The sequence below is a fragment of the Thalassophryne amazonica genome, chromosome 12 (genome assembly GCF_902500255.1).
Source record: "Thalassophryne amazonica chromosome 12, fThaAma1.1, whole genome shotgun sequence".
NCBI lineage: Eukaryota > Metazoa > Chordata > Actinopteri > Batrachoidiformes > Batrachoididae > Thalassophryne > Thalassophryne amazonica.
In genome coordinates, this window is record NC_047114.1 from 97,543,756 (window position 1) to 97,570,687 (window position 26,932).

At 40.7% G+C, this 26,932-nt stretch overlaps 1 protein-coding gene across 2 annotated transcripts; it reads right to left on the bottom strand.

Moving 5' to 3' along the window:
* Positions 1-645: 645 nt before the first annotated feature.
* Positions 646-26,932, bottom strand: LOC117522170 (arylsulfatase I-like). Of its 2 annotated transcripts, none has more exons than XM_034183562.1 (11): positions 26,746-26,932; positions 22,626-22,773; positions 22,197-22,336; positions 10,304-10,453; positions 8,151-8,225; positions 7,872-8,046; positions 7,492-7,728; positions 3,826-3,972; positions 2,948-3,116; positions 2,306-2,808; positions 646-1,808 (listed from the first exon to the last, which is right to left on the bottom strand). In XM_034183562.1, exons 2-11 carry the CDS (start codon positions 22,761-22,763, stop codon positions 1,392-1,394), a joined length of 2,151 nt encoding a protein of 716 aa, XP_034039453.1. In that variant the 5' UTR covers positions 22,764-22,773; positions 26,746-26,932; the 3' UTR covers positions 646-1,391. The 2 variants fall into 2 exon arrangements, with proteins under 2 accessions (XP_034039453.1, XP_034039452.1); XM_034183561.1 differs by having other exon boundaries at positions 2,306-2,812; positions 2,943-3,116.

A 26,932-nucleotide genomic window follows, 5' to 3' on the forward strand; every position in this document is an offset into this window, starting at 1 on the left:
TCAAACTCATCCTGGTCAAGGTGTTGTTTTTCATTTTAAACCGGAAAGGTGAACAAGCAGATTTTGGACGTGTGCCCTGAGGACCAGGGTTGGAAAACGGACTCGATGATCCGTCGCTGGGAACATCATTGTCAGATTGAGACTTGCTGATGATGATTGTTTTCTTTTCCCCTCGATCGTTGGGTCTCTGCCGAGTCTTCTTGAGTCTGGCTTCAGATCGGGTGAGTTGAGAAACTTGTTGCCTCTAAAGCAAGACATCTGTTTGCGTACACCCAGTGTCAGAGTTCATGTTGCGAGCACATTAGACATGTAGCTCACAGTTTTTTAATGTTGGTGCTTGTCACAATTGCAGAACCTTCAAAGATAATGGTGCAGAGGTTAGACGACCTAGTGAGAGATCAATGCCCACGAGGGGAAAGACCCCAGGTCACAGTCTGACGGGATCAATCAACAATATACGACTAAACGTGGTAAGATGACTATTTCACAGTAAGAAGTACCAACCAAAAACGAATACATCGAATAAAAAAACAACATCAAAAGGCCTGTTCAAGCAGTAGAAGGAGAATGATCCATCATGTATTAAACACACTAAAACCAACACGTTGGTGTGAGCTACACAAAAAAAAACAACGCAAAAACTAGAACCATTTCAGGCATTATTGTGTCTGTGTGTCCAAAACAATTACAGAAGTCAACCTAATGACACCGCTGTAAACATGTTCAAACTGCGTCAGCCATTTTCTACAAGAACTCTTAAACTGTCACAAAAATGAGGTGAAGTCACACGGAGAGGTCACAATCTTTAAGAACAGGCTCGGAGGCCGATTAGAGACGAGTATCTCACTGTGTATTGGTTCCCCAAATACAGCTGCCCTCAACTGCCTGATGTACCTGGGTGGTTGTCATCCAGGACCCAAGGCAGTACCACGGTGTGGTGGATGTGGTAACGCGCAGTACCAGCACACCCTCCCAGACCTGAACCAACAGCATCTTCTGAGAAACATCTTAAGAACTTGATGTTGAAATTCAACAAAAAAAAATGTGAGCAAAAAGCCGTTTACAGTAGTAATGCAGATTCCACACATCATGGCTCGTTACCACGTGAGGGCAGGTGTGCGTTTTGGCTATTAACGTGATCCGACGTATTACTAAAAAGGTAAAATACCAAACATCTGCACCCTCTAGAAACATCTCGCATTAGGTCCTAGTCATGGGGGCGGCATCCGGAACTGTCCCTAGATCAGGATCCACACCCCTCAAACGTCTGTCAAGAAAACTGGTCCATAGATTTTTTTTTTTTTTTTTTTTTTTTTCTTGTTCTCATTACAAACACACCTGTGAAAACATAACCCCCTTGGTAGCATTAATATCCCGGCTCAGCTGGCACCTCAGATCCGGTTGGACATCATCCCGGTATTTAGTTTCAGAAAGAACGACTTCAGCTTGCACAAACGACACTTCTTTTTCTTCTTCTTATTGTTCTTACTTTTCTTGTAAACTCCATGATATTTTACCTCCTCGTCCTTCCCTCCATTTGCCCAGGGTACCCAGGCGCCGCCGTGCCGGCTAGGGTTGGCCTGAGGGTCGTCGGGTGGAAAGTAAACCGGCACAGCGGTCTGGTTGTAGTGGGCAAGTCGGGCCAGCAGCTGTTGAACCACATCTGGTCTCTGGTCTGCCAAGTCCCGGCGTTCACACGGGTCATCTGTGATGTTGAAGAGCCAAACGTTTTTGTGTGCAGGGGTTTTGTAAAGCGTTGAGAAGCCCCGTTCGAGGTTCCACCAGCGACCAGGAAGAGTTGGAAGGACCTGGAAATCAAAATAAGACTTACTAATACTCTGTGCAACGTAACGTTTAGAGGAAAAAACACTTTTGTACTTAACCATGTGCTTTAAAGTACAATAATTTAATCAATGGCAATATCATGGACAGAACGAGTGAGAAGCTGGCTTCATACTTTGTGTGAGTGACTGTGTAAAAACATCTACTAACCAGGCTGACAACCTGCATTATGAGGTAGAAAGTCTCATTATGATCGTACTGATGGAAACGTTTAAGCCTTTTGTCATCTTTGTGATACAGTTTTCTTTGGTGACTGTGTTTGCATTGTATCAATAAATAAAAAATAAAAAAAAGCCCTGGTCTACTTATACCACCGTACGTGTGGCCAATGAATACAAACGACTGTTGCATTGATTTGTTGTGTCCTCAAACCTTTTTGTTGGTGAAAAATGGCTTTAATCTCTTTACAAAATGATTAAGTGTGTTGGACGGACTGTATAACCAGCTTTTGGTTCTGCAGTACCTGAGGTGGGACCCAGTCACCATGACCTGGGTCTCCTGTTAGCAGCTTCCAGTCGCCAACTCTTATGGCAGCCTGGACAGATGTGTCCCAAACAGACGGGGTGGGCGGGGACGTCACGCTGAGCGTTACCTGAGACATGGGTTGTCGTGCTCTTGACTGTGGCAGGTCCTGGTACTGGGATGAGATCTGTCTGGACTTTGGCTCTAAAGGTGATTGAATGCGAACGTGGAATTTGGGGCTTCTTGTTCCTGACACTGGCCCCTGGTGGGTGAATGGAGCCCCTCTGAAATAGGACTTCAAGCGTTTCCTGTACTGGGAGTTCATTTGGGGTTTGAGCTTTGATTTGATGAGAAGCTTCATTTTTGATTTGGGAACGGGCTTGGACTTTGGTGCATGATGGGAAAAAGTCCAAGGTTTCTTGGTGGTCTTTGCTTTGAACACCAGTTTCTCCTTCTGCTGCCGCTTCTTCTTTGGCTTCTTCGGCCCTGAACCTGAGCCTCTTGCTGCCAAATTAAGAAGACAAACAGTTGCATGAAGGATCTCAAGGAAACCAGATAGTTGCCATGTTTAACTTCAGCGATGCTTTTCCTCAGACCAGCAGAAATACTATGAATATAAATGATACCAGCATCTGAAGGCTACCTGAGGCTCCTGGCGCTGTCCTCGTGACCTTCTTTTTGCTGGTTTCCCTGACGGTGGCTGAAGCCAGAGGTTTGTGCAGAGGGTCGATGTTGTGAAGGATTTCCTGTCGAGGTGACTCTGCCCCTTCACTGATGGTGGGCCAAACATCAAAACCATCCAGGCCGCGACTCTGAGAGGAAAGTCCACATGTTTGTTCAATAACAAAATAATTATTTTGAATAAAGTCAGTCAAAAATGAAAATTATAGAATAAATGGTTAAATTAACAAAGCACACTAAGTAACAAAAAAAATTACTGCTCTGCAGCACAGTTGATGCTTGATTGGACGCTTGGTGATACTGCTGTTGTAAAAAATAAATGGAAAAAAAAACTTCCCTCACTTCCACACCAAAAATTTTAAACTAGCAGAGGCACCCGTCGTGTACCATTTCCTAAAAGTTTTACTGTAGGTTTTGATTTTTTTTTTCATTTTATTGTTTCATGTTCTGTACTGTATTGACTTAAAATAGTTAATGGCATGATACAGTAGGTGGCGGTATACACCCCCAGAGATGGTTTGCACCTGGAATTGTTCATGCGTCTTGAAAACAGCATGTATCAGAAGTCACAGCCATAGTGTAACGCTAATGGCTAACATTAGCTTTACCAAATGGGTCCTTTGTGAGCATTTTTTTTTTTTTTTATCTGCAATATCTGACTTCTTGTGCACTTAATTGGCCAAATGGATCATCTATGAAACGCGTGCTGCAGTGTTTCTGTCAAGTTACGTAGCAACTTACGTACACAAAAAACCAAAACCCAGAGAGTGCTGGCTTTGATGTGGAAAAACACACACACAGAGAGCCACAGTCACACTGGGAAATAAGGGTGACAGTAACCTGGCTGTTGTTTCCTCCAGCCAGACCCACCAGGGTCGGGAACCAGTCAGTGATGTGGAGAAGAGCTTTGGAGATCCGCCGCCTGCGCCGCAGCAGTGGACTGTGGACAAACGCCACCCCGCGGACTCCGCCTTCCCAGTAAGTACCCTGAAAATGTGTAGATAGATTTATTTATCATTGTCATGACGAGATTTGCACACTCACATACCACAGACAAACCGCAATTAATCCACAATTATTACTTGTTCACTGTAATAATGGCACACTTTTTTAATTAAGACAACACATATACATTTGACGTGCATTAAAACTTGAACAGTCCGTTTTCCCAATTGATGTGACGTTGTTGGCGCCGGAGAGGGGAGGTGTTGATTGGGGAAGGGAGTAGAACCATGCTTCAGAAGTCTGTCCGTTACTATGGATATTGTCTATGTGGGTTGAGATATGAAGAGCCAAATATCTCACCAAGGCCACATTCCTCAGGAGAAAAAACAGTGGACAATTTGACCTTGATTATGGCTCACAGCAGTGAAAAACACTTTTCAAAGCTTCACTCGAATCCAAAACCAATTGTGAATTAGGAATATTCCCAATTATGAATTAAGAATACAACCCCTGGCAAAAATTATGGAATCACCGGCCTTGGAGGATGTTCATTCAGTTGTTTAATTTTGTAGAAAAAAAGCAGATCACAGACATGACACAAAACTAAAGTCATTTCAATTGGCAACTTTCTGGCTTTAAGAAACACTATAAGAAATCAAGAAAAAAAGATTGTGGCAGTCAGTAACGGTTACTTTTTTAGACCAAGCAGAGGGAAAAAAATATGGAATCACTCAATTCTGAGGAAAAAATTATGGAATCACCCTGTAAATTTTCATCCCCAAAACTAACACCTCCATCAAATCAGATCTGCTCATTAGTTTGCATCTAAAAAGGAGTGAACACACCTTGGAGAGCTGTTGCACCAAGTGGACTGACATGAATCATGGCTCCGACACGAGAGATGTCAATTGAAACAAAGGAGAGGATTATCAAACTCTTAAAAGAGTAAATCATCACGCAATGTTGCAAAAGAGGTTGGTTATTCAGTCAGCTGTGTCTAAACTCTGGACCAAATACAAACAACATGGGAAGGTTGTTAAAGGCAAACATATTGGTAGATCAAGGAAGACGTCAAAGCATCAAGACGGAAAACTTAAAGCAATATGTCTCAAAAATCGAAAAATGCACAACAAAACAAATGAACGAATGGGAGGAAACTGGAGTCAACGTCTGTGACCGAACTGTAAGAAACCGCCTAAAGGAAATGGGATTTACATACAGAAAAGCTAAACGAAAGCCATCATTAACACCTAAACAGAAAAAAACAAGGTTACAATGGGCTAAGGAAAAGCAATCGTGGACTGTGGATGACTGGATGAAAGTCATATTCAGTGATGAATCTTGAATCTGCATTGGGCAAGGTGATGATGCTGGAACTTTTGTTTGGTGCCGTTCCAATGAGATTTATAAAGATGACTGCCTGAAGAGAACATGTAAATTTCCACAGTCATTGATGATATGGGGCTGCATGTCAGGTAAAGGCACTGGGGAGATGGCTGTCATTACATCATCAATAAATGCACAAGTTTACATTGATATTTTGGACAATTGAAAGGATGTTTGGGGATGATGAAATCATTTTTCAAGATAATTCATCTTGCCATAGAGCAAAAACTGTGAAAACATTCCTTGCAAAAAGATACATAGGGTCAATGTCAATGAGCAGATCTGATTTGATGCAGGTGTTAGTTTTGGGGATGAAAATTTACAGGGTGATTCCATAATTTTTTCCTCAGAATTGAGTGATTCCATATTTTTTTTCCCTCTGTTTGGTTTAAAAAAGTAACCGTTACTGACTACCACAATTTTTTTCCTGATTTCTTATAGTGTTTCTTAAAGCCAGAAAGTTGTCATTTGAAATGACTTTAGTTTTGTGTCACGTCTGTGATCTGCTTTTTTTCTACAAAATTAAACAACTGAATGAACATCCTCTGAGGCCGGTGATTCCATAATTTTTGCCAGGGGTTGTATTTGCCGGCCTCCGAAACCTTCAGCTTCAACTGCAAGGCACGCATCAGCTCCAGGGTGTCATCCACTTTGCGTCTGAGTTCAGTAGTCATCGCAGTCTGAGAATGCACTGCCTTGCCAACCTCGTTAATCATGACGGCCAAGTGAGGGCCTGTGGTTCTTGATGCCGCCGTCATGCCAATTTTCCGGTAGATCAGGGCAGCACATAAGCCAAAAAGTACCAGCCCCACTACCATGAGACCAAAGATGAATAAATCCTTGACGTCCTCCACAGAGAAAGGCACCAAGCATGCCACACGCCAAGACCCCCAGGAGTCGAGAACATAGCCCGCAGGATACGTTCCATCTGGGCAGGTAGGATCCCCCGGTCCTCACCTTCTTGTAGAAAAAATGGTGTCAATAGCGTTCAGAGACCAGCTGATCAATTCCATGGTTAATCCAATAGCAGTCCAATAGATCCAGAATCCAATATAGTTTTGAGGAATTCACAGTCTGGTGAGTAGGGACTTGAAGGTTAAAGGCAGAGGCAGAGAGATAAGAGAGAGTGGAGGAGATGCGACCGCCCTCGTTGGAGTCCCAAGCTGAAGATGGAACAAATCGAGATCTGTCATCATCGCTACTTATTTGTCCACATCATCCAATAATCTCCTGTTGCCAGCCGGAGCTGATGAAGAAGGATGCTGAAACTTTCAGCTTCCTCGCATCTTCTGACTTCAACTTCTTAAACATTAATTACTGTACACTTAAAAAATCTTTCAAATTTACAATTTTAAATGTTATGAAAGACATTTTAACATTAATACAGCAGCCAGCAACTATTTTTGATGCAAAGATTTTGTGATTTAATGACATCCTGTGTAAAGAATAATGCAACACACTTAGGAAGGGCGGGTGGGAGGAAGGGTTGAGGAGGTGTGGCCGAGGAGGGAGGCATTCCTTACCTGAAGTGTGGTGCAAGTCTGGCCTCAAGTGGTAGAAAAATCATTTGCCTTTTAATCTTTTCTTTCATTTTTTTTTAGTCACTAATTAATGATTTTGGAATTGCAAAAAGGTTTTCTGTTTTTCCTTCTTTGCCCTTTTTTCCCGCTTTGCAAAATGACTTCAATCTTGGAAAAATCTGGGTCACCCAAGAATCTTAACCTCCTCCCATCTCTTTTTTTAAATGTTTATTTTTTTTAAATAACTTCCTAGTGCAGCCAGTCACACCAAACATGGAGTAAAAATCCTCTGCAGACGTGTGTTTGTACTGAATCATCACTGCTCATCTCCTTCAGTACATTTTTTAAAGAACATTGGTTGTGATAAAATACCTTCCACAGAACTTTGCCTTTCTTCCGGGTTTCCACTAGCAGGTAGCAGAGAAAAAAAACTTGAGGCGTTCTTTGGTTGGTGTTCGGTAGAAATGAGACCTCACTTGACTTTGAGTCAGATGTTTGACATAACGCAGTTTGGAGGCTTCAAACGTAAGGTGGGTGGACCTTCTCAGGGTAATAATGTCTCAGTGTTCTGACTGGTAATAAACTGATCAGAAAATAATTCCCCTTCATGTCTTAATCGCAAAATATTTACATAAAGAATGACGGATTTTGGCACCTTCCGCCCGCGGAGGGGCCAGTTGCTCCCGCCTGTGAACGGCTGGGCGCCGTTGTCGGTGGAGTAGATGATCACGCTGTTCCGGTAGTATCCATACTTTCGAACGGCGTAGGTTATGTTGCGAACTGCTTCATCCACCGTAGAAACCATGGCAGCGTACTTCCTCCTGGCGACGTTAGCCATGTGGCGGTACGGGTAGATGTAGGATTTTGGGGGCTGTAAAGGCGTGTGGACGGCCTGGCGGGTCAAAGTTACAGATTTCGGTCACATATATGATCAAATATGACAGTGAGAACATGTTAATGTGATGAACAATAATTTTGTAATTTGCAGAGAATTGTTCACTTGTTGGTTTGTATGTGAAGATGATGGTTCAATACCTGTAGGGACAACAGCAGGAACATTGGCCGTGCAGCGGGATCGTGGCTCTCCAGGATTTTTCGCGCCCTCTGTGTGAACAGTAGGGTGGAGTATTTCCCCTCCTGCCCCCAGGCCACAGACTCGTCATCATGGAGATCGTACCCACATAATCCAGGACCATCACAGGACTCGTAGCTGGACGGTTATAGATACGCGTTAGAAACACAGAGCGGGATACAGTCTTTGTAATGCTGAAAGTATTGTTCAGATGATAATAATAATAATTAGTAATCCTTCACTTGTAGTAATCCACACTTCCTGTTAAAGAGCCGAAGAAACTGTCGAAACCTTTTCTGGTGGGCAGGCACACTTTCCTGAAGGAACAGAGCAAAAAATAAATGGAATCACTATTTCTTCCACACAGTTAAAGGTGTCGCCCCCCCCCCGAACTTCCATAAAATGTACTTTGTGCTGAATTGTAGTTAGTTTTTTTTTTTGTAAAATACACTTATTTCTGATGTATATCACAAAATTACAGCTCATGTCATTGGTAACCTGATAGAGTGACTTCACTGCCATTACAGAGGTCAAACGTTTCCTGTAGTTTTTCACCAGGTTTTCACACACTGCAGCAGGGATTTTGGTCCACTCCTCCATACAGATCTTCTTTAGATCTTTCAGGTTTGGAGTTTGGAGTTTCTATTGAGTTCAGGTCTGGAGACTGGCCAGGCCACTCCAGGACCTTGAAATGCTTCTTACGGAGCCCCTCCTTAGTTGCCCTGGCTGTGTGTTTGGGGTCATTGTCATGCTGGAAGACCCAGCCACGACCCATCTTCAATGCTCTTACTGAGGGAAGGAGGTTGTTTGCCAAAATCTCGCAATACATGACCCCATCCATCCTCCCTTCAATACGGTGCAGTCATCCTGTCCCCTTTGCAGAAGAGCACCCCCAGAGTATGATGTTTCCACCCCCATGCTTCACGGTTGGGATGGTTTTCTTGAGGTTGTTCTCATCCTCTAAACATGGTAAGTGGAGTTGATTCCAAAAAGCTCTATTCTGGTCTCATCTGACCACATGAACTTCTCCCATGCCTCCTCTGGATCATCCAGATGGTCACTGGTGAACTTCAAACGGGCCTGGACATGTGCTGGTTTGAGCAGGGGGACCTTGCTACCCTGCAGGATTTTAAACCATGACAGCATCATGTGTTACTAATGTAATCTTTGTGACTGTGGTCCCAGCTCTCTTCAGGTCATTGACCAGGTCCTCCTGTGTAGTTCTGAGCTTTCTCAGAATCATCCTTACCCCACAAAGTGAGATCTTGCATGATCTCCCAGACCGAGGGAGATTGACAGTCATCTTGTGTTTCTTCCACTTTCTAATAAATAATCATAACAGTTGTTGTCTTCTACCAAGCTGCTTGCCTGTTGTCCTGTAGTCCATCCCAGCCTTGTGCAGGTTTATAGTTTTGTCCCTGGTGTCCTTAGACAGCTCTTTGGTCTTGGCTATGGTGGACAGGTTGGAGTGTGATTGATTGTGTGAACAGGTGTCTTTTATACAGGTAACAAGTTCAAACAGGTGCAATTAATACAGGTAAAGAGTGCAGAATAAGAGGGCTTCTTAAAGAAACATTAACAGGTCTGTGAGAGCCAGAATTCTTGGTGGTTGGTACGTGTTCAAATATTTATTTCATGTAATAAATGCAAATTAATTATTTAAAAATCATACAATGTGATTTTTCTGGATTCTTTTTTAGATTCTGTCTCTCACAGTTGAAGCGAACCTACGATAAAAATTACAGACCTCTACATTCTTTGTAGGTGGGAAAACCTGCAAAATTGACCGTAGATTAAATACTTATTTCCCCCACTGTGTGTGTGTGTGTGTACATATATATATATATATATATATATATATATATATATATATATATATATATATATATATATATATATTCTCTTCTGGTGTTTAACAGTTGTGTCCACCGCTTCTTTCTACTTCAATTTTATGTCTTTTTTTAGAAGCACTTTCAGTCACATTTGAAGGTTTGTTGTGTTTCTTTGACTCCATGATGCTGGAGTGAACAATGTTTGCCATTTGAGGGTGAGAAAAGCCCCCTTCATCGTCTACAGTACGGCCATAAAGTGTGTCGTCATGTCTTGTTGCCAAATTTTAACCCACATGGGTTAAAATCCTAACGCATTTCCAGATAACTAAATTGTCATCGTATTGATGATGTATGGTTGCGACTCCTTTATTTGAATACTGAAGAATATTTCAGTGTCAAATTTATTTATTTTATTTTTTTACTTACACGGTAAAAAATCCAAAGGGTCGACACCTGTAAATCCGTTTGTGTGTCCAAATCTCCATTTTAGAATCTCTTGGATGTCGTCTTTATGCAGACTGGTTTAAAAGAGCGATGTCACTGTTTGATGGTGGGCATCGTACCTGTAGAAGCCCAGGTGCCACTTGCCCACCATGTGTGTGGTGTAGCCGGCCTGGCGGAGTCTCTCGGGCAGCGTGTCCATGTGTGACGGCAGACAGCTCGGCTGCCGCGGCCTGATGATGGAGTGCTGTAGTCCCGTGTGGATCTGATACCTGCACAACAAACATTCATCTTCATCCGTGCGGTCGTGATGTTCACGCCCAGCTAGAATGTTGCCATCAGTTTAGGACTCTGCTGACTTCCACCACTTCAAACAGCAACAGTGTGAAGACGGCTTACGATCGGCTAGTGCCAGCAAATTACAAAGATAAATGATAAGTCGCTCCGAACTGAACTCAAACCCTGAACAGACATAATTAGTGGAACAGATAATTATAACAATTGTTCATTTGTGGAAACAAGCACCAAAATTGGCAAACATACTCCTGAGACATTGGTCTTTAAAAAAAAAAAAAACTGAGTATCCACTTGAATTTTTTTTTTTGAGGTAAGGGTCAACTGAAGAATTGCACAGGGGTCAAAAATTAAAAATGTTCCAGTCATATTGAAAGCTATATTTTCAATTTTCACTTTCAATTTATTTTCATTTATATAGCGCCAAATCACAACACAGTTGCCTCAAGGCGCTTCACACAAATAAGGTCTAACCTTACCAACCCCCAGAACAACAGTGGTAAGGAAAAACTCCCTCTGAGGAAGAAACCTCAAGCAGACCAGACTCAAAGGGGTGACCCTCTGCTTGGGCCATGCTACAAACATAAATTACAGAACAATTCACAAAACGAATATACAGGAAATGCTGTTGGTGCACAGGACAGGAGGGTCTCCAGCACAAATACCACCCCCAACTCTGGATGGAGCTGCACCTTAAACAGAGAGGAAAAAACAGAATCGGGAATCAGAAAGACAAAAAATACTGTATAATATGTCAGCATTAAACAACGGTGATCGCCGGCCACTAGCCCTAAGCCTCACAAAAAAAGACCCAGAATTTAGATAAAGTTGAGGCCGCAGCCCGCTCCGTTTCCTAATAAAATGAATTAAGAGTGTGAAAAGCGTAGAGCTATTCTATACCAGTATGCTAGCCATATGAAAGGGAAAATAAGTGCACCTTAAGTCTGGACTTGAAAGTCTCCACAGAATCTGACTGTTTTATTGATGCAGGGAGATCATTCCACAGAACAGGGGCACGATAAGAGAAAACTCTGACCCACAGACTTTTTTTTCTCAAATATGTTTATTTGCTTTTTAACATTTTCTTAACAGACACAGCTCAGCAAACCCTTGATCCATACCATTAGATTACAGACAGGTTTCAAATAAAATATTAAGATACATACATATATATATAAATAAACATATACATGTATATAAATAAACAAAAAAGAAAAAAAATACAAGAAAAAAACATTGTGAGAATGTTCAAAATCAGCAATCAACAACTGCACTGTTCAGTAATGAAGATACAAATTGGTCAGTGAAGCGAAGATACGGTGTCCATATGTCTATAAAGCTGCTTTTAAAGTCAAGTATTCCAGAGGAAAGAGTTCAATAATGAGTTTGTACCATGTGGCTTTGGATGGAGGCTTATCGCTGATCCATGTAAGAAAAATATTTTTACGTGCAGCAAATGTTAAGATGTTAAATAATCTATTACGAGGAGGTGAGCCGAGGCTTGTTGATCTGTATCCCAGTAGCAAAGAAACAGGGTCCAAAGGTAAGGATATTCCAAAAATATGTCTTAGATCCACCAAAATGTCCTTCCAGTACAATTGGATTTTAGGACAAAACCAAACACAATGAGCATACGTCCCAGTGGCAGATTTACATTTCAAACATAAAGGTGAGCTTTGAGGATACATCAAATGTCTTTTGTGTGGAGATATTTGCAGTCTATGAATTATTTTAAATTGGAGCAATCTAGCATGATTGCAAACCGAAATATATTTTATCTGACAACAGATGGAACTCAATGTTTCTTCATCAAGGACTATACCCATTTCTGATTCCCATTTTTGTTTAACCTCTAATAAAGTTGATGAATTATGTTTAATCAGTGTACGATAGAGATAAGTAATTATTTTCTTTGTAGGACAGTTTAGGATTAATTTTTCTAATGGTGAGGGACTGGCATCAGACATCAAAGTTGTTTTCTTATGAATAAAGTCTCTAACTTGCAGGTATCTAAAGAAATCTCTATTTGGGAGGTTATATTTATCTTGAATTTGTTTAAATGAACACAATGTAGATCCAGAAAATAAATCACCCATCTTTTTAATTCCCTTGTTTGCCCAAGCAATAAAACTTGAGTCTGTCATACCTTGTAAAAAGTCTGGATTCCCTTGTATTGACGAGAGCAAAGGAGTTAAAAGAGATTTCCCCTCCAGTCGCCTGGCCATAAACCATGATTTCACTGTATTGACAATAATGGGGTTCTTATTGCACAAATTTCTTGAGGATTTTACATTTTTACAAGACAAAAGACCAAGAAGAGAACATTGAGTCTGTGATTTTTCAAGATTAAGCCACACAGATGTGGGGTTCTCCCAACCCATTCAACTATAAACCTCAAATTAGATGCCAGCTGATACATCTTAAAATCCGGTACATCGAGACCACCTTCAGAGATGGGGGATAATAGTTTTGAGAATTTCAGTCGTGGTTTTCTTTTGTGCCAAATAAATTCACTTAGCCAACCATTGAGTAATTTGATATTTTTGTTTGAAATCAATAACGGAATCATTTGTAAAGGATACAGTAATCTGGGGAGCACATTCATTTTGATCATCGCCACTCTGCCCAGCAAGGACAAAGGAAGAGTGTTCCACCTGTTTAAGTCTTTTCTGATATTGTCCAAAAGAGGTGTAAAGTTAGCCTTGAACATTTGATGAAACATGGGAGTGATGTGAATACCAAGGTAAACAAAACCAGATAATGACCATTGGAATGGAAAAGAAGTTAATGTGTTAATTCTTTCTCGAAGGTTGCCCATTGGCATAGCAAGGGATTTAGAAAAGTTTATTTTATAGCCGGAGAACATTCCAAATCTTTGAATTTGCTCGATCAGTCTAGGAATTGAGGATTTGGGCTCAGTTATATATAATAATACGTCATCAGCGTACAAGGAAATTTTATGCCACTGTCCGCCATGACAGAACCCTGTTATGTTTGGATCTTGTCTTATGATCTCAGCTAAGGGCTCCACTGCTAGAGCAAAAAGAGCCGGACTCAATGGGCAGCCCTGTCGAGTTGAACGATGAAGTGAGAAGGCCTCCGATCTGTAGCCATTAGTAATTACAGAGGCCATAGGTTTACTGTATAATAATTTAATTCAACTAATGAATGTGTCCCCCAAATCAAATGTTTGCAAGATGCGAAGCAGATAAGGCCATTCGACACAGTCGAAGGCCTTCTCCGCGTCTAAAGAGATGACCAAACTGTCCTCATCTCATGCCTGACAAATAGTTATTATATTTAAAAGCCTTTGAATATTGTGGCTTGAACTTCTCCCCTTAATAAAACCTGTCTGATCTTCTTTAACAATATAAGGTCAAACTTTTTCTAAGCGCAGCGCCAAAATTTTAGATAATTTAAGATCTTGATCTAAATGAGTAATGGGTCGGTAACTGGAGCAATGTTCAGGGTTTTTACCTTTTTTATGGATCAGTGTGATATCAGCTTCCCTTAAAGTTCGAGGAAGGAAGCATGTGGTAAATGAATGATCCAACATAGAGAGAAAGGGGTCTAATAATATATGGTGGAACTCTTTGTAAAAGTCACATGATATTCCATCTGTTCCGGGAGTCTTCCCTGATTGTAGTTTTTTAAGTGCTAGGAGTGCCTCCTCTTTAGTAATAGGAGCATTCAACGTGGCTCTTTGAGCATCAGATATAGTGGGAAGAGTGAGCTCAGATAAGAAGAATTCCATAACATCAGAGGCTCCCGGTCGTAGGTTTGATTCATATAATTGTTCATAGAATTCCTTAAATACATGGTTAATTTGCATATTATCAAAATGACAGTTATTGTCAGAGTCAACTATAGAAGTAATGGTTTGTGGACCATTAGGGGCTTTGGTTAGAAATGATAAATATTTGGTTGATTTGTTACCAGATTCATATAATCTCTGTCTAGAGAAAAGTGTAGCAGTTTTAGCTTGTTGTGTTGACAAAGCATCCAGAGCAGCTTGTAATGCACATTTTTTCTGCAATAAATGTGGATCTAAAGGTGTGGTTAGCACACTTTTTATATTATATAATTCTTTTTTGAGATTTTGTTGTTGCTCCATTTGCTTCCGTTTTTTTTGGCAGCTGCGTAGCCAATAGTTAGACCCCTAATAAATGCCTTAGATGTTTCCCAAAGTAAAGAGGGGTTATCATTGTTTTTTGAGTTAATATCAAAAAATATTTTAAATTCACGAGTCATGTGTGATAAAAAATTTTCATCTTTTAAAAGACGAACATCAAATCTCCATCTTCTACTTTTATTAGAAATAGTATCAGTAACCAGCTCCAGGCTTAACATTGCATGGTCACTTACCACAATATTTCCTATTTCACAGGAGGTGATGTGCTGAATTTGGGATATGTGGAAAAAAAAGTAATCAATTCGAGTGTGACACTTATGTGGTGGAGAATAGAAGGTAAATTCCCTATCATTTGGATGGAGAGTTCTCCATACATCTGCCAGGCCCATCACCCTACAAATAGTGGAGAGGGCACTGGCTTGATTGGTTAAGGGAGAGTTACGGGAAGGATGTCGGTCTACCGTGGGCCGAAGTAGGCAGTTAAAATCCCTGCCCACTAAGGCTAATGGGTTAGACAATTCTGAAAATTCCATAAAGGCCTTTGACAAAAAATTTGGGGTGTAATTTGGAGGGCAGTATATATTCATTATAGTAACTTTTTCACCCTGGAGAGTACCATTAATAATCACATATCTTCCATACTGGTCCTTTTTGCAAGATTGTAATTGAAAAGCAATTCTCTTGTTAATAAGTATTATAACACCTCTACTATTTGTTGTAAAGGAAGCAAAATATACCTGATTAACCCAACCATGTTTAAGCATCATCCAGATGGCTTTCTTGGAGTAGTGCTATATCAATTTTCCTTCTTTTGAGTGTAGCAAAAACTTTTCTTTGCTTAATTTTTTTCCGTAAACCTCTTACATTCCAAGAACAGAATCTAATCTTACCAAGTGACATTTACCAAAACATACTTATAAATTATGAGAGTATGACCTTTGAAATAAAAAAAATAATAATAAAACCTGCGTGGTACATATCTTAATGTATAAACACAAAAGTGGATCAAGGCTGAGTTAAACAGAACAAGAACACTGAACATTAACATATTAAGTATGTAAAATGACAAAACTAAATCGAAAGGGGCTTTCCCCAAGTTGTGTGGGGATTGCTGTCCTGTAACACACCAAACTTGGGTGCAAAACTAGCAAATTAGATAGCATACAGTCTGTGGGGTGCTGCATGCCCTGAATAAACATATCGGAGTAACTTATTAGTCAAAGGGGGTTTCAGGCATGGCGGGTTGTGACAGTGGTATAGAACATAAAACAGGTATAATAAGTTTACCAGATACAACGGAGTTAAACCTGTAACAAACAAAACCCACCAGTCTGTGCCCAGTAATTTCTCCTTCAGCTCTGGTCAGTTACGCTAGATGCGTAGGAGAGGACCTCTGCTGGTGAGAGGAAGATCTTCTGCGTACCACTGAACATTACTTTGAGCTTCGCCGGGAACAACATGGTGTAATCTGCGCCGATTTCACGTAGACGTGCTTCCTCACCACCATCGCGGACAGGTCGTGGTAGAATGAGATTTTCCTTCCCTCCAGGACGATGTCGCCTTGTGCTGCCTTTCGTTGCACTGCTGCCATTACCCGCTGTTTCTCTGGGAATGCGTGGAACCTGATAATGACCTGTCGCGGCCGCTGTCCCTCGCCAGGCGGAGGTGCTGCGCTCCGGTGTGCACGCTCCAGCTTGACTCTGCCTCCTGCCGCATCAAAACCAAGGAAACTCGGCAGCCACTGTTCAAAGAAGTCTAAAGCATTGCTCCCCTCCATACACTCAGGGATGTTAAATATGTGGATATTTTTATGACGCCCCCTGTTTTCAAGCATATCGACTTCATCTGTTAAATTTTCAACTTGTTTTTCTAGTGTTTGAATCTTAGCATGGAGGGTCTCGTTAGCATCTTCTAGCTTTAGCACTCTAGCTTCCGCTTCATCCAGTCGCTCGTCAACTTTCTTTAAATCAGCCGAATGTTTCTTGACTGTACTGGTTAGAGGGTCCAGCTTCTCATTGATAGATGCCATAATTCTTGAGGTCATGATTTCAAAGGCTTTAGCGAGTGCAGGGTCTAGTTCATGACCGTCACTCACACATCCTGGCTCCTCCGTGGATTTGCCATGTTGAGATGAGCCTGAGCTTTCATCCTCACCGCTTGTCTGCTTATTAGTTTTGCATTTCGGCGACATTGTTTGGTGTTGTTTGGTCCAAAAGAGTTCTAAAGTCATAATACAACCTTAGTAACCGTAAAGTAAGTTAAGCTCCAACGAGAAAGGAAATATATCTTAAGGTATTGGCGCAGCTCCCACAGGCACGTCTTTCCCCTAAGCAGCCATCACCGGAAGCCCGACCCACAGACTTTTTATTCACCCTAGGGACACAACATAGTCCTGCACCCTGAGCACACAGTCTTGGCCGGTACGTAAGGTTTAATTAGGTCACCTAGGTAGGGAGGTGCCAGTTCGTGAACAATTTTATAGACTAGTAGCAGAACCTTAAAATCTGATCTCACTGGGACAGGAAGCCAGTGAAGAGACGCCAAAATGGGTGTAATGTGGTCAAACTTTCTGCTTCATGTAAATAGTCTGGCAGCAGCATTTTTGAACCAATTGGAGACCCCTAATGCTGGACTGCGGTAAACCAGAAAATGGAACACTGCAGTAGTCTAATCTAGAAGAGATAAACGCATGGATCAGGGTCTCAGCATCAGCCATAGACAGGATGGGACAAATCTTCGCTATATTTCGCAGGTGGAAGAAAGCAGTCCTAGTAATATTTCTAATATGGAGGCCAAAGGACAACGAAGGATCAAAAATTACCCCAAGGTTCCTCACTTTGTCAGTGTGATGTATGACACACGAGCCTAGGCTGTTAACTGGTCAAATTGATGCCAATGTCTCACTGGACCAAGAACCATCATTTCAGTCTTATCAGAGTTTAAAAGTAGGAAGTTTCTAGACATCCAACTTTTCACTGATGCAAGGCAATCTTCTAAGGATTTTATGTGAATGAGATAACCAGCAGTTATCGGCATGTATAACTGAGTATCAGCATAGCAGTGAAAGGTAATCCCAAAACACCACAATATGTGCCCAAGGGGTGCTATATAATGGGAGAAAAGCAGGGGGCCTAAGACAGACCTCTGTGGAACCCCAAATTTGATGTCACTAAGGTTAGAGGTAGTGTTATTGTACAAAACACAGTGAGAACGACTGGTCAAGTATGATGTCAACCATGCAAGGCACTCCCAGTAATCCCAAAATGATTTTCCAGCCTATCAAGTAGAATATGATGATCCACTGTATCAAATGCAGCACTGAGATCTAACAGCACAAGAACCATAGTGGTGTCTGAATCCACTGCAAGCAGAAGATCATTCACCACTTTAGTGAGAGTCGTCTCTGTGGAATTATATTTATATACCACATTATGTGTCTAATCACAAAGATTCCAAAAAGATTTAGTTTGGACTATTTATGATGGAATGTTCTGGAGTTGAATGTTTGGTCTGCAAGGAAAAGGTCAAACAATGTCAACACCCATTGGATTCTTGTGATATATGTCACCCTGTAACATGATAACTAAGCATGACACATGGGGCAAACTATTCCTTTTTTAAAACCCTATTAACTTAAACAATATTTGGAGGAACTTTAACTTCTGACCCCTACAAACTAAAGCTGACCTTTGTTACAATTCTTGCTGTTTTTACCCGATAACTCCATAATATTCAGTCACAGATTGTACAAATTATACCTTTTTGGAATCTTTATGTTCAGACAAATAAAGTGGTGTAGCTTTCAATATGATTGGAGCATCTTTTAATTTTGACCCCTGTGTGATTCTTGAATTACCCCTACCTGGCCACCTATTGAAAATTCAAGTGGATACTCAGTTTTTCAAAAGAGTTAATGTTTAAGGAGTATTTGTGCCAACTTTGGTGCTTGTATCACCATTTGAAGGATTCCTCTGTAAATACTCTGTTATCTGCTGCGCTTCGCTCTCAGACTGCAGGCTTACTTGTAGTTCCTAGGGTTTGTAAGAGTAGAATGGGAGGCAGAGCCTTCAGCTTTCAGGCTCCTCTCCTGTGGAACCAGCTCCCAATTCAGATCAGGGAGACAGACACCCTCTCTACTTTTAAGATTAGGCTTAAAACTTTCCTTTTTGCTAAAGCTTATAGTTAGGGCTGGATCAGGTGACCCTGAACCATCCCTTAGTTATGCTGCTATAGACGTAGACTGCTGGGGGGTTCCCATGATGCACTGTTTCTTTCTCTTTTTGCTCTGTATGCACCACTCTGCATTTAATCATTAGTGATCGATCTCTGCTCCCCTCCACAGCATGTCTTTTTCCTGGTTCTCTCCCTCAGCCCCAACCAGTCCCAGCAGAAGACTGCCCCTCCCTGAGCCTGGTTCTGCTGGAGGTTTCTTCCTGTTAAAAGGGAGTTTTTCCTTCCCACTGTAGCCAAGTGCTTGCTCACAGGGGGTCGTTTTGACCGTTGGGGTTTTACATAATTATTGTATGGCTTTGCCTTACAATATAAAGCGCCTTGGGGCAACTGTTTGTTGTGATTTGGCGCTATATAAAAAAAAAATTGATTGATTGATTACATGTTGCAATAGACACATTAAAGGGAAACAAATGCTTCATGTAATCACCAAATTACTACAAAGTTTTAGATGTTGTTCCTCATGAAAGACGACTTAAGATGTTTGTTTTATTCCACGCAGCTGGTGTGGTTTTTATTCCAGTAATCTGACCGAGTCAGTCAGTGAGTCAGTCAATGAGTGTATCCACATTCTTTCAGACACAATAACTCCAAAATGAAGAATGCCAGCATCTCATTATTTACTGTCTCACACTGTGGTATGTGTCAATATTGGTACTGGGTAACATTCAAATATTGATTGATTGATTTTAAAAGCATATGTAACCAATGAAACCAGATCAGCTGCCAACTACATAAACTCATATGACTTAACCAAACTGAACTACAAAAAAGAAATGTCACATGGGCTGTACAGCTGCTAGGAGTGTACGTTACTTATGGAATAAGGTTAAATCCGCATTAATGGATTAGAAACAGAGAACAATGAGTCTTTGTGGAGGGGAAGAAGCCAGTATTCCCTAAAGTTTGATCTGGAGTGCCGCAAGGTCCAGTTTAAGATGCCCTGATGTTCAACATGTTGTATTTATAAATCACAATTTTGACTTTATAAATACCTGAGATAAAAAGACAGAATTTAAATGTTATGAATTGAGATTTTCAATTTTTTTTTTCTAAATCAGAATTATGAGACGATAATTGAAAGTTTGACTGTATGTCATGGTTAGGACCTAAAAAAGTCAAACCTTCAAATTTCGGAGTAATTAGGTTTAAAAGAAAAAAGAAAGAAACAACTTGAAAAATCCACATTTTTAATTTGGAATACATAATTGTGATCAAAATGTCAACAAATTTCTACAATGTACAAGAATTATGATTTCACAAATTTTGACTTTATAAGTCATAATTTCAAGGTAAGATAAATTTAACTTTCTGAATCATAATTATGATAAAGTCAACATTTATTTTTTTAATTCACAAACATGAGACAAAACATTCTTGTAAAAGAATTCTGACTTCCGATATATTTTTCCACATAATGCCATAATTCTCATCTTTGTTTTTTAATCCTTTTGTTGAAATAGGCTCTCACTTGATAATGTATTTATGATGATAGTCCTTGATGAAATTCTATTGTGCCTGCATGAATGATAAATGTCCACCAGGTGGAGATATTGCTCCATTTCATGAACGTTGATGATGAACCTGTTGCTTATACAACCTCAATTCCAATGAAGTTGGGACGTTGTGTAAAATGTAAATAAAAACAGAATACAATGATTTTCAAATCCTTTTCAACCTATATTCAATTGAATACACCACAAAGACAAGAAATTTAATGTTCAAACTGATAAACTTAATAGTTTTTGTGCAAATATTTGCTCATTTTGAAATGGATACCTGCAACATGTTTCAAAAAAGCTGGGACAGTGGTATGTTTACCACTGTGTTACATCACCTTTCCTTCTAACAACACTCAATAAACTTTTGGAAACTGAGGACACTAATTGTTGAAGTTTTGTAGATGGAATTCTTTCCCATTCTTGCTCGATGTACGACTTCAGTTGTTCAACAGTCCGGGGTCTCCATTGTCGTATTTTGCGCTTCATAATGTGCCACACATTTTCAGTGGGCGACAGGTCTGGACTGCAGGCAGGCCAGTCTAGTACCTGCACTCTTTTACTATGAAGCCACGCTGTTGTAACATGTGCAGAATGTGTCTTGGCATTGTCTTGCTGAAATAAGCAGGGACGTCCCTGAAAAAGACGTTGCTTCGATGGCAGCATGTGTTGTGCCAAAACCTGGATGTACCTTTCAGCATTGATGGTGCCATCACAGATGTGCAAGTTGTCCATGCCATGGGCACTAACACACCCCCATACCATCACAGATGTGCAAGTTGTCCATGCCATGGGCACTAACACACCCCCATACCATTACAGATGTGTAAGTTGTCCATGCCATGGGCACTAACACACCCCCCATATCATCACAGATGCTGGCTTTTGAACTTTGCGCTGGTAACATTCTGGATGGTCTTTTTCCTCTTTTGTCCAGAGGACACGACGTCCATGATTTCCAAAAACAATTTGAAATGTGGACTCAACAGACCACAGCACACTTTTCCACTTTGCGTCTGTCCATTTCAAATGATCTCGGGTCCAGAGAAGGCGGCGGTGTTTCTGGATGTTCTTGATGTATGGTTTTTGCTTTGCATGGTAGAGTTTTAACTTGCACTTGTAGATGTAGCGACGAACTGTGCTAACTGACAACCGTTTTCTGAAGTGTTCCTGAGCCCACGTGGTAAGATCTTTTACACAATGATGTTGGTTTTTAATGCAGTGCTGCCTGAGGGATTGAAGGTCACGGGCATTCAATGTTGGTTTTTGGCCTTGCTGCTTACGTGTAGAAAGTTCTCTAGTTTCTCTGAATCTTCTGATTATATTATATACTGTGGATGATGGAATCCCTAAATTTCTTGCAACTGAATGTTGAGAAACATTGTTCTTAAACTGTTGGACTATTTTTTTTCACGCAGTTCACATCATGACACTCACCTGTTTCCAATTAACCTGTTCACCTGTGGAATGTTCCAAACAGGTGTTCTTTGAGCATTTATCAACTCTCCCAGTCTTTTGTTGCTACTGTCCCAGCTGTTTTGAAACGTGTTGCAGACATCCATTTCAAAATGAGCAAATATTTGCACAAAAACAAAAAAGTTTATCAGTTTGAACATTAAATATCTTGTCTTTGTGGTGTATTCAATTGAATAAAGGTTGAAGAGGATTTGAAAATCATTGAATTCTGTTTTTATTTACATTTTACACAACGTCCCAACTTCACTGGAATTGGGGTTGTAGTAGTAGATAAGTAACTGTGATGTATGGGAGACATTATTCTCAAAAATCAATGCATAGATCCTGTAAGAAGATTGTGAAGGAGACGAACCGACAGACGGGTCACTAAAGTGGCGTGAGTACCTGCCGGTGATGAGTTGGCTGCGTGACGGCGTGCAGATGGGCTGGACGTAGTAGTTCTCTAACTTCACACCCTCCGCCGCCAGCTTGTCCAGTGTGGGCGTCTTGATGGTTGGGTTGTGATAACCAATGTCGTTGTAGCCCTGTGTTAGAACCATGAAAAAAAAAAAGAAAAAAAAAAACATAGCTCAGTAGGTTATGATGTCATTGATTACCAGTTTGTAGATTTATTTGTAATCTTCTTACAACCACACGGCTGTAAAAGTGATGATTTAATTGTGTGCTGTCGTACTTGTGCAATCCCTCGTTTTGTGTTTTCTATATTTTTCATTCCAATCATGTTGAAGACTAAAGTGTAAGCTGATCTTTAACTTTTGGATTTGCAGGCTGTTTAGTTTTCTCGTGAGGAGCAGTGAGGCTGAACGGACTCGCCTGGTCATCTGTGAGGATGAAGATGATATGCGGCCGTGTTTTCTCCTCGCCGTCTTTGGGCTGGTGGGACACCGTGCACTCCAGGCTGAGCAGAACGCCCAGCACGCTGAGAGCCGCGGCCACGGCGGAGGCCTGCATCTCCGAGCGACTCGAAACAAAAAGAAGAAAAATGTTTGAGTCTGCAGAAACAAAGATTCCCTCCGGCGATCAGAAAACCACATAGCTGGCAGCGACGGCGGACTGAAACACGTCCATGTGTGGACCAGAGGACTTTAACTGCTTACCAGCTGCTACTGCTGACATTATGAACACACGCACTTAAAGGGGACATAATGTGGAAATTCACATTCACCTGTCTTCTGTAGTTTTGGGGATCATGTAAAAATCACCACATTTTCACCAGATTCCAGGTCTGTTTGCAGAAATTCTGCAACTTTGGGCTAAATTTAGGCTGGAAAACTTTGTTTCACACTTTTGTGACATATGTATCCAAAGTCCATATCTGGTGTGTTATGCCCAACAGGCCGGTCTGGGCTCGGTAGGACACACCCATATCGTCTGCCTCTTTGTTTTGGAGAAAGGGGGCGTGGCACACAGCAGCTCCTTTACATTTAAGAGCCATAGTCTGTTACTGTGGAATGTTTATAGAAGGGGGTGATATATCATGTTTCAGTAGGCCACTGAAGTTTTTTTAGGGGAAGGTATATTGTCCAAACGGACAAAAATTGTTTTTTTATCCAAAGATCCCTTCAGGTGGAAAATTACAGCCCTTTTTAGGGTAGGGGTTAAAGGGGCCAAAACAGTGACATAGTCAAAATGTGGATTTTGACCTTTGAATATCTTTGGGCGCCCTCAGTAAGCCTCATTGATCTTGTGGTATATGAATGTATGGGAGTTCTCCCATTTAACATTATATTTTTCAAGGCTAACTGAGGGCGCTTCAAGTCACAACTTTTGGCATTTTGGGCTACATAAAGATATGTGCGATGTTTTCACTTTGTAAAAATTACAAAGTTGCCGTTAATGTTGATAAACTGTCCGGAATTAGTTTTGTTTATAAATGAAACCATGAGTGAAACTCAGTTTCACTCATATTGTGGCTTTTTGGGATTCCTTCCTTTGGGATTCCTTTTTGCTATGCTGATGATACTCAGTTGTACATGCCGATAACTGCTGGTAATCTCACACATATAAAATCCTTAGAGGATTGCCTTGCATCAGTGAAAAGCTGGATGTCCAGCAATTTTAAACTTGGACAAGACCGAAATGAAGGTTCTTGGTCCAGTGAGACATTGGCATCAGTTTGGTCAATTAACACTTAACCTAGATGTGTGTGTCATGCATAACACTGACAAAGTGAGGAACTTTGGGGTGATTTTGAATCCTACGTTGTCCTTTGAATTACAACATTTGTCCCATCCTGTCTATGGCTGATACCGAGACTCTCATTTATGAATTTGTTTCTTCTAGATTGGACTACTGCAATGTTCTATTTTCTGGTTTACTGCAGTCCAGCATTGGGGCTATCCAATTGGTTCAAAATACTGCTTCCAGACTTTTGACATGAAGCAGAAAGTTTGACCACATTACACCCATTTTGGAGTTTTTCCTTATCACTGTCACCTGTGTTCTTGCTCTGGAGGTTGGTAAGGTTAGACCTTACTTGTGTGAAGCTCCTTGAGGCAGCTTTCCTGTGATTTGGCGCTATATAAATGAAATGAAATGAAATTAAAAATTGTCTCAAGGCACAAATCTGGGGAAGGATACAGAAACATTTCTGCTGCTTTAAAGGTCCGAATGAGCACAGTGGCCTCCATCATCTGTAAATGGAAGAAGTTCAGAGCCACCAGGACTCTTCCTAGAGCTGGCCGCCCGTCTAAACTGAAAAATCAGGGGAGAAGGGCCTTAGTCAGGGAGGTGACCTGGAACCCGATGGTCACTCTATCAGAGCTCCAGCATTCCTCTGTGGAGAGAGGAGAACCTTCCAGAAGGACAACAATCTTTGTAGCAATCCACCAATCAGGACTGTATGGTAGAGTGTCCAGATGGAAGCCACTCCTTAGTAAAAGGAACATGGCAGCCCACCTGGACATAGACAAGAGTTAGAAGGACTCTCAGACCAGGAGAAACAAAATTCTCTGGTCTGATGAGACAAAGATTGAACTCTTTGGCGTTATGTTTGGAGGAAACCAGGCACCATCCCTACAGTGAAGCATGGTGGTGGCAGCATGCTGCGGAGATGTTTTTCAGCAGCAGGAACTGGGAGACTAGTCAGGATTGAGGGAAAGATGAATGCAGCAATGTACAGAGACATCCTGGATGAAAACCTGCTCCAGAGCGCTCTTGACCTCAGACTGGGGTGACGGTTCATCTTTCAGCAGGACAATGACCCTAAGCACACAGCCAAGATATCAAAGAAGTGTCTTCAGGACAACTCTGTGAATGTCCTTGAGTGGCCCAGCCAGAGCTCAGACCTGAATCTGAACATCTCTGGAGAGATCTGAAAATGGCTGTGCACCGACGCTCCCCATCCAACCTGATGGAGCTTGAGAGGTGCTGCAAAGAGGAATGGATCGATGTGCCCACAGACAGGTGCACCAAGCTTGTGGCATCATATTCAAGAAGACTTGAGGCTGTAATTGCTGCCAAAGGTGCATCATCAAAGTATTGAACAAAGGCTGTGAATCCATATGTACGTGTGATTTCTTAGTTTTTAATTTTTTTAAATTAATAAAAAAAATGAATAAAAACCTTTTTTCATGTTGTCATTATGGGGTGTTGTGAGTAGAATTTTGAGGGGAAAATGAATTTACTCCATTTTGGAATAAGGCTGTAACATAAAATGTGGAAAAAGTGAAGTGGTTTTGTGTGTGTGTAAATAAATAAATGAGTATATATATATATGTGTGTGTGTATGAGTATATATATATATGTGTGTGTGTGTGTGTATATATGTGTGTATATGTGTGTGTGTGTATATATGTGTGTATATGTGTGTGTGTGTATATATGTGTGTATATGTGTGTGTGTGTATATATGTGTGTATATGTGTATGTGTGTGTGTATATATATATGTGTGTATGTATGTGTATATATATGTGTGTATGTGTATATGTATGTATGTGTATATGTATGTGTGTGTGTATATATGTATGTGTGTGTGTATATATGTGTGTATGTGTGTGTGTATATATGTGTGTGTGTGTGTATATATGTATGGGTGTGTGTATATATGTGTGTATGTGTGTGTGTATATATGTGTGTATGTATGTATGTGTGTGTGTATATATGTATGTATGTGTGTGTGTATATATGTGTGTGTGTATATATGTGTGTATGTGTGTGTGTATATATGTATGTATGTGTGTGTGTATATATGTGTGTGTGTGTGTATATATGTATGTGTGTGTGTATATATGTGTGTGTGTGTGTATATATGTATGTGTGTGTGTATATGTATGTGTGTGTGTATATATGTATGTGTGTGTGTATATATGTATGTGTGTGTGTATATGTATGTGTGTGTGTGTGTATATATGTATGTGTGTGTGTATATATGTGTGTGTGTGTGTGTATATATGTATGTGTGTGTGTATATATGTATGTGTGTGTGTATATGTATGTGTGTGTGTGTGTATATATGTATGTGTGTGTGTATATGTATGTGTGTGTGTGTGTATATATGTATGTGTGTGTGTATATGTATGTGTGTGTGTGTGTATATATGTATGTGTGTGTGTATATATGTATGTGTGTGTGTATATGTATGTGTGTGTGTGTGTATATATGTATGTGTGTGTGTATATATGTGTGTGTGTGTGTATATATGTGTATATGTATGACTGTTACGTCACAAAAAAGGTATGCCCAAAAATCAATTTTTAGGACACTATTTAATGTGAATGTAAATTATAGCAGAAAACATTCTTCCTGTTTAATGAACCGGTTTAAAGTCTCACTTTGTTTACATTGTTTTCTCAGAAACCAACACTTGTATTCCTTTTTTGTGGTCCTCGTCTGTAACTTTTACAGAACTCCAAATGAGTGAGAATCAGAAACACACATTTTCAAATCAGCACATTTCTCTCCGTCACGGATTCGTAACGGCCTAAATCAATACCTCGATACCCGATCAATGGGACTGATCGGCTCTGCTCCTCCTCCTCTTCTGCTCACTTCATTCTTCACTCTTCGTCTCTTTCTGGCACAAAGTTTAGTTTTGCGGGAAGTGGAAACGATAAAATCTGACTCAGGTCAAGTTAGACACACTGAGGCACTGACGCTCCCGCCGGGTCTTTTCAGAGTTT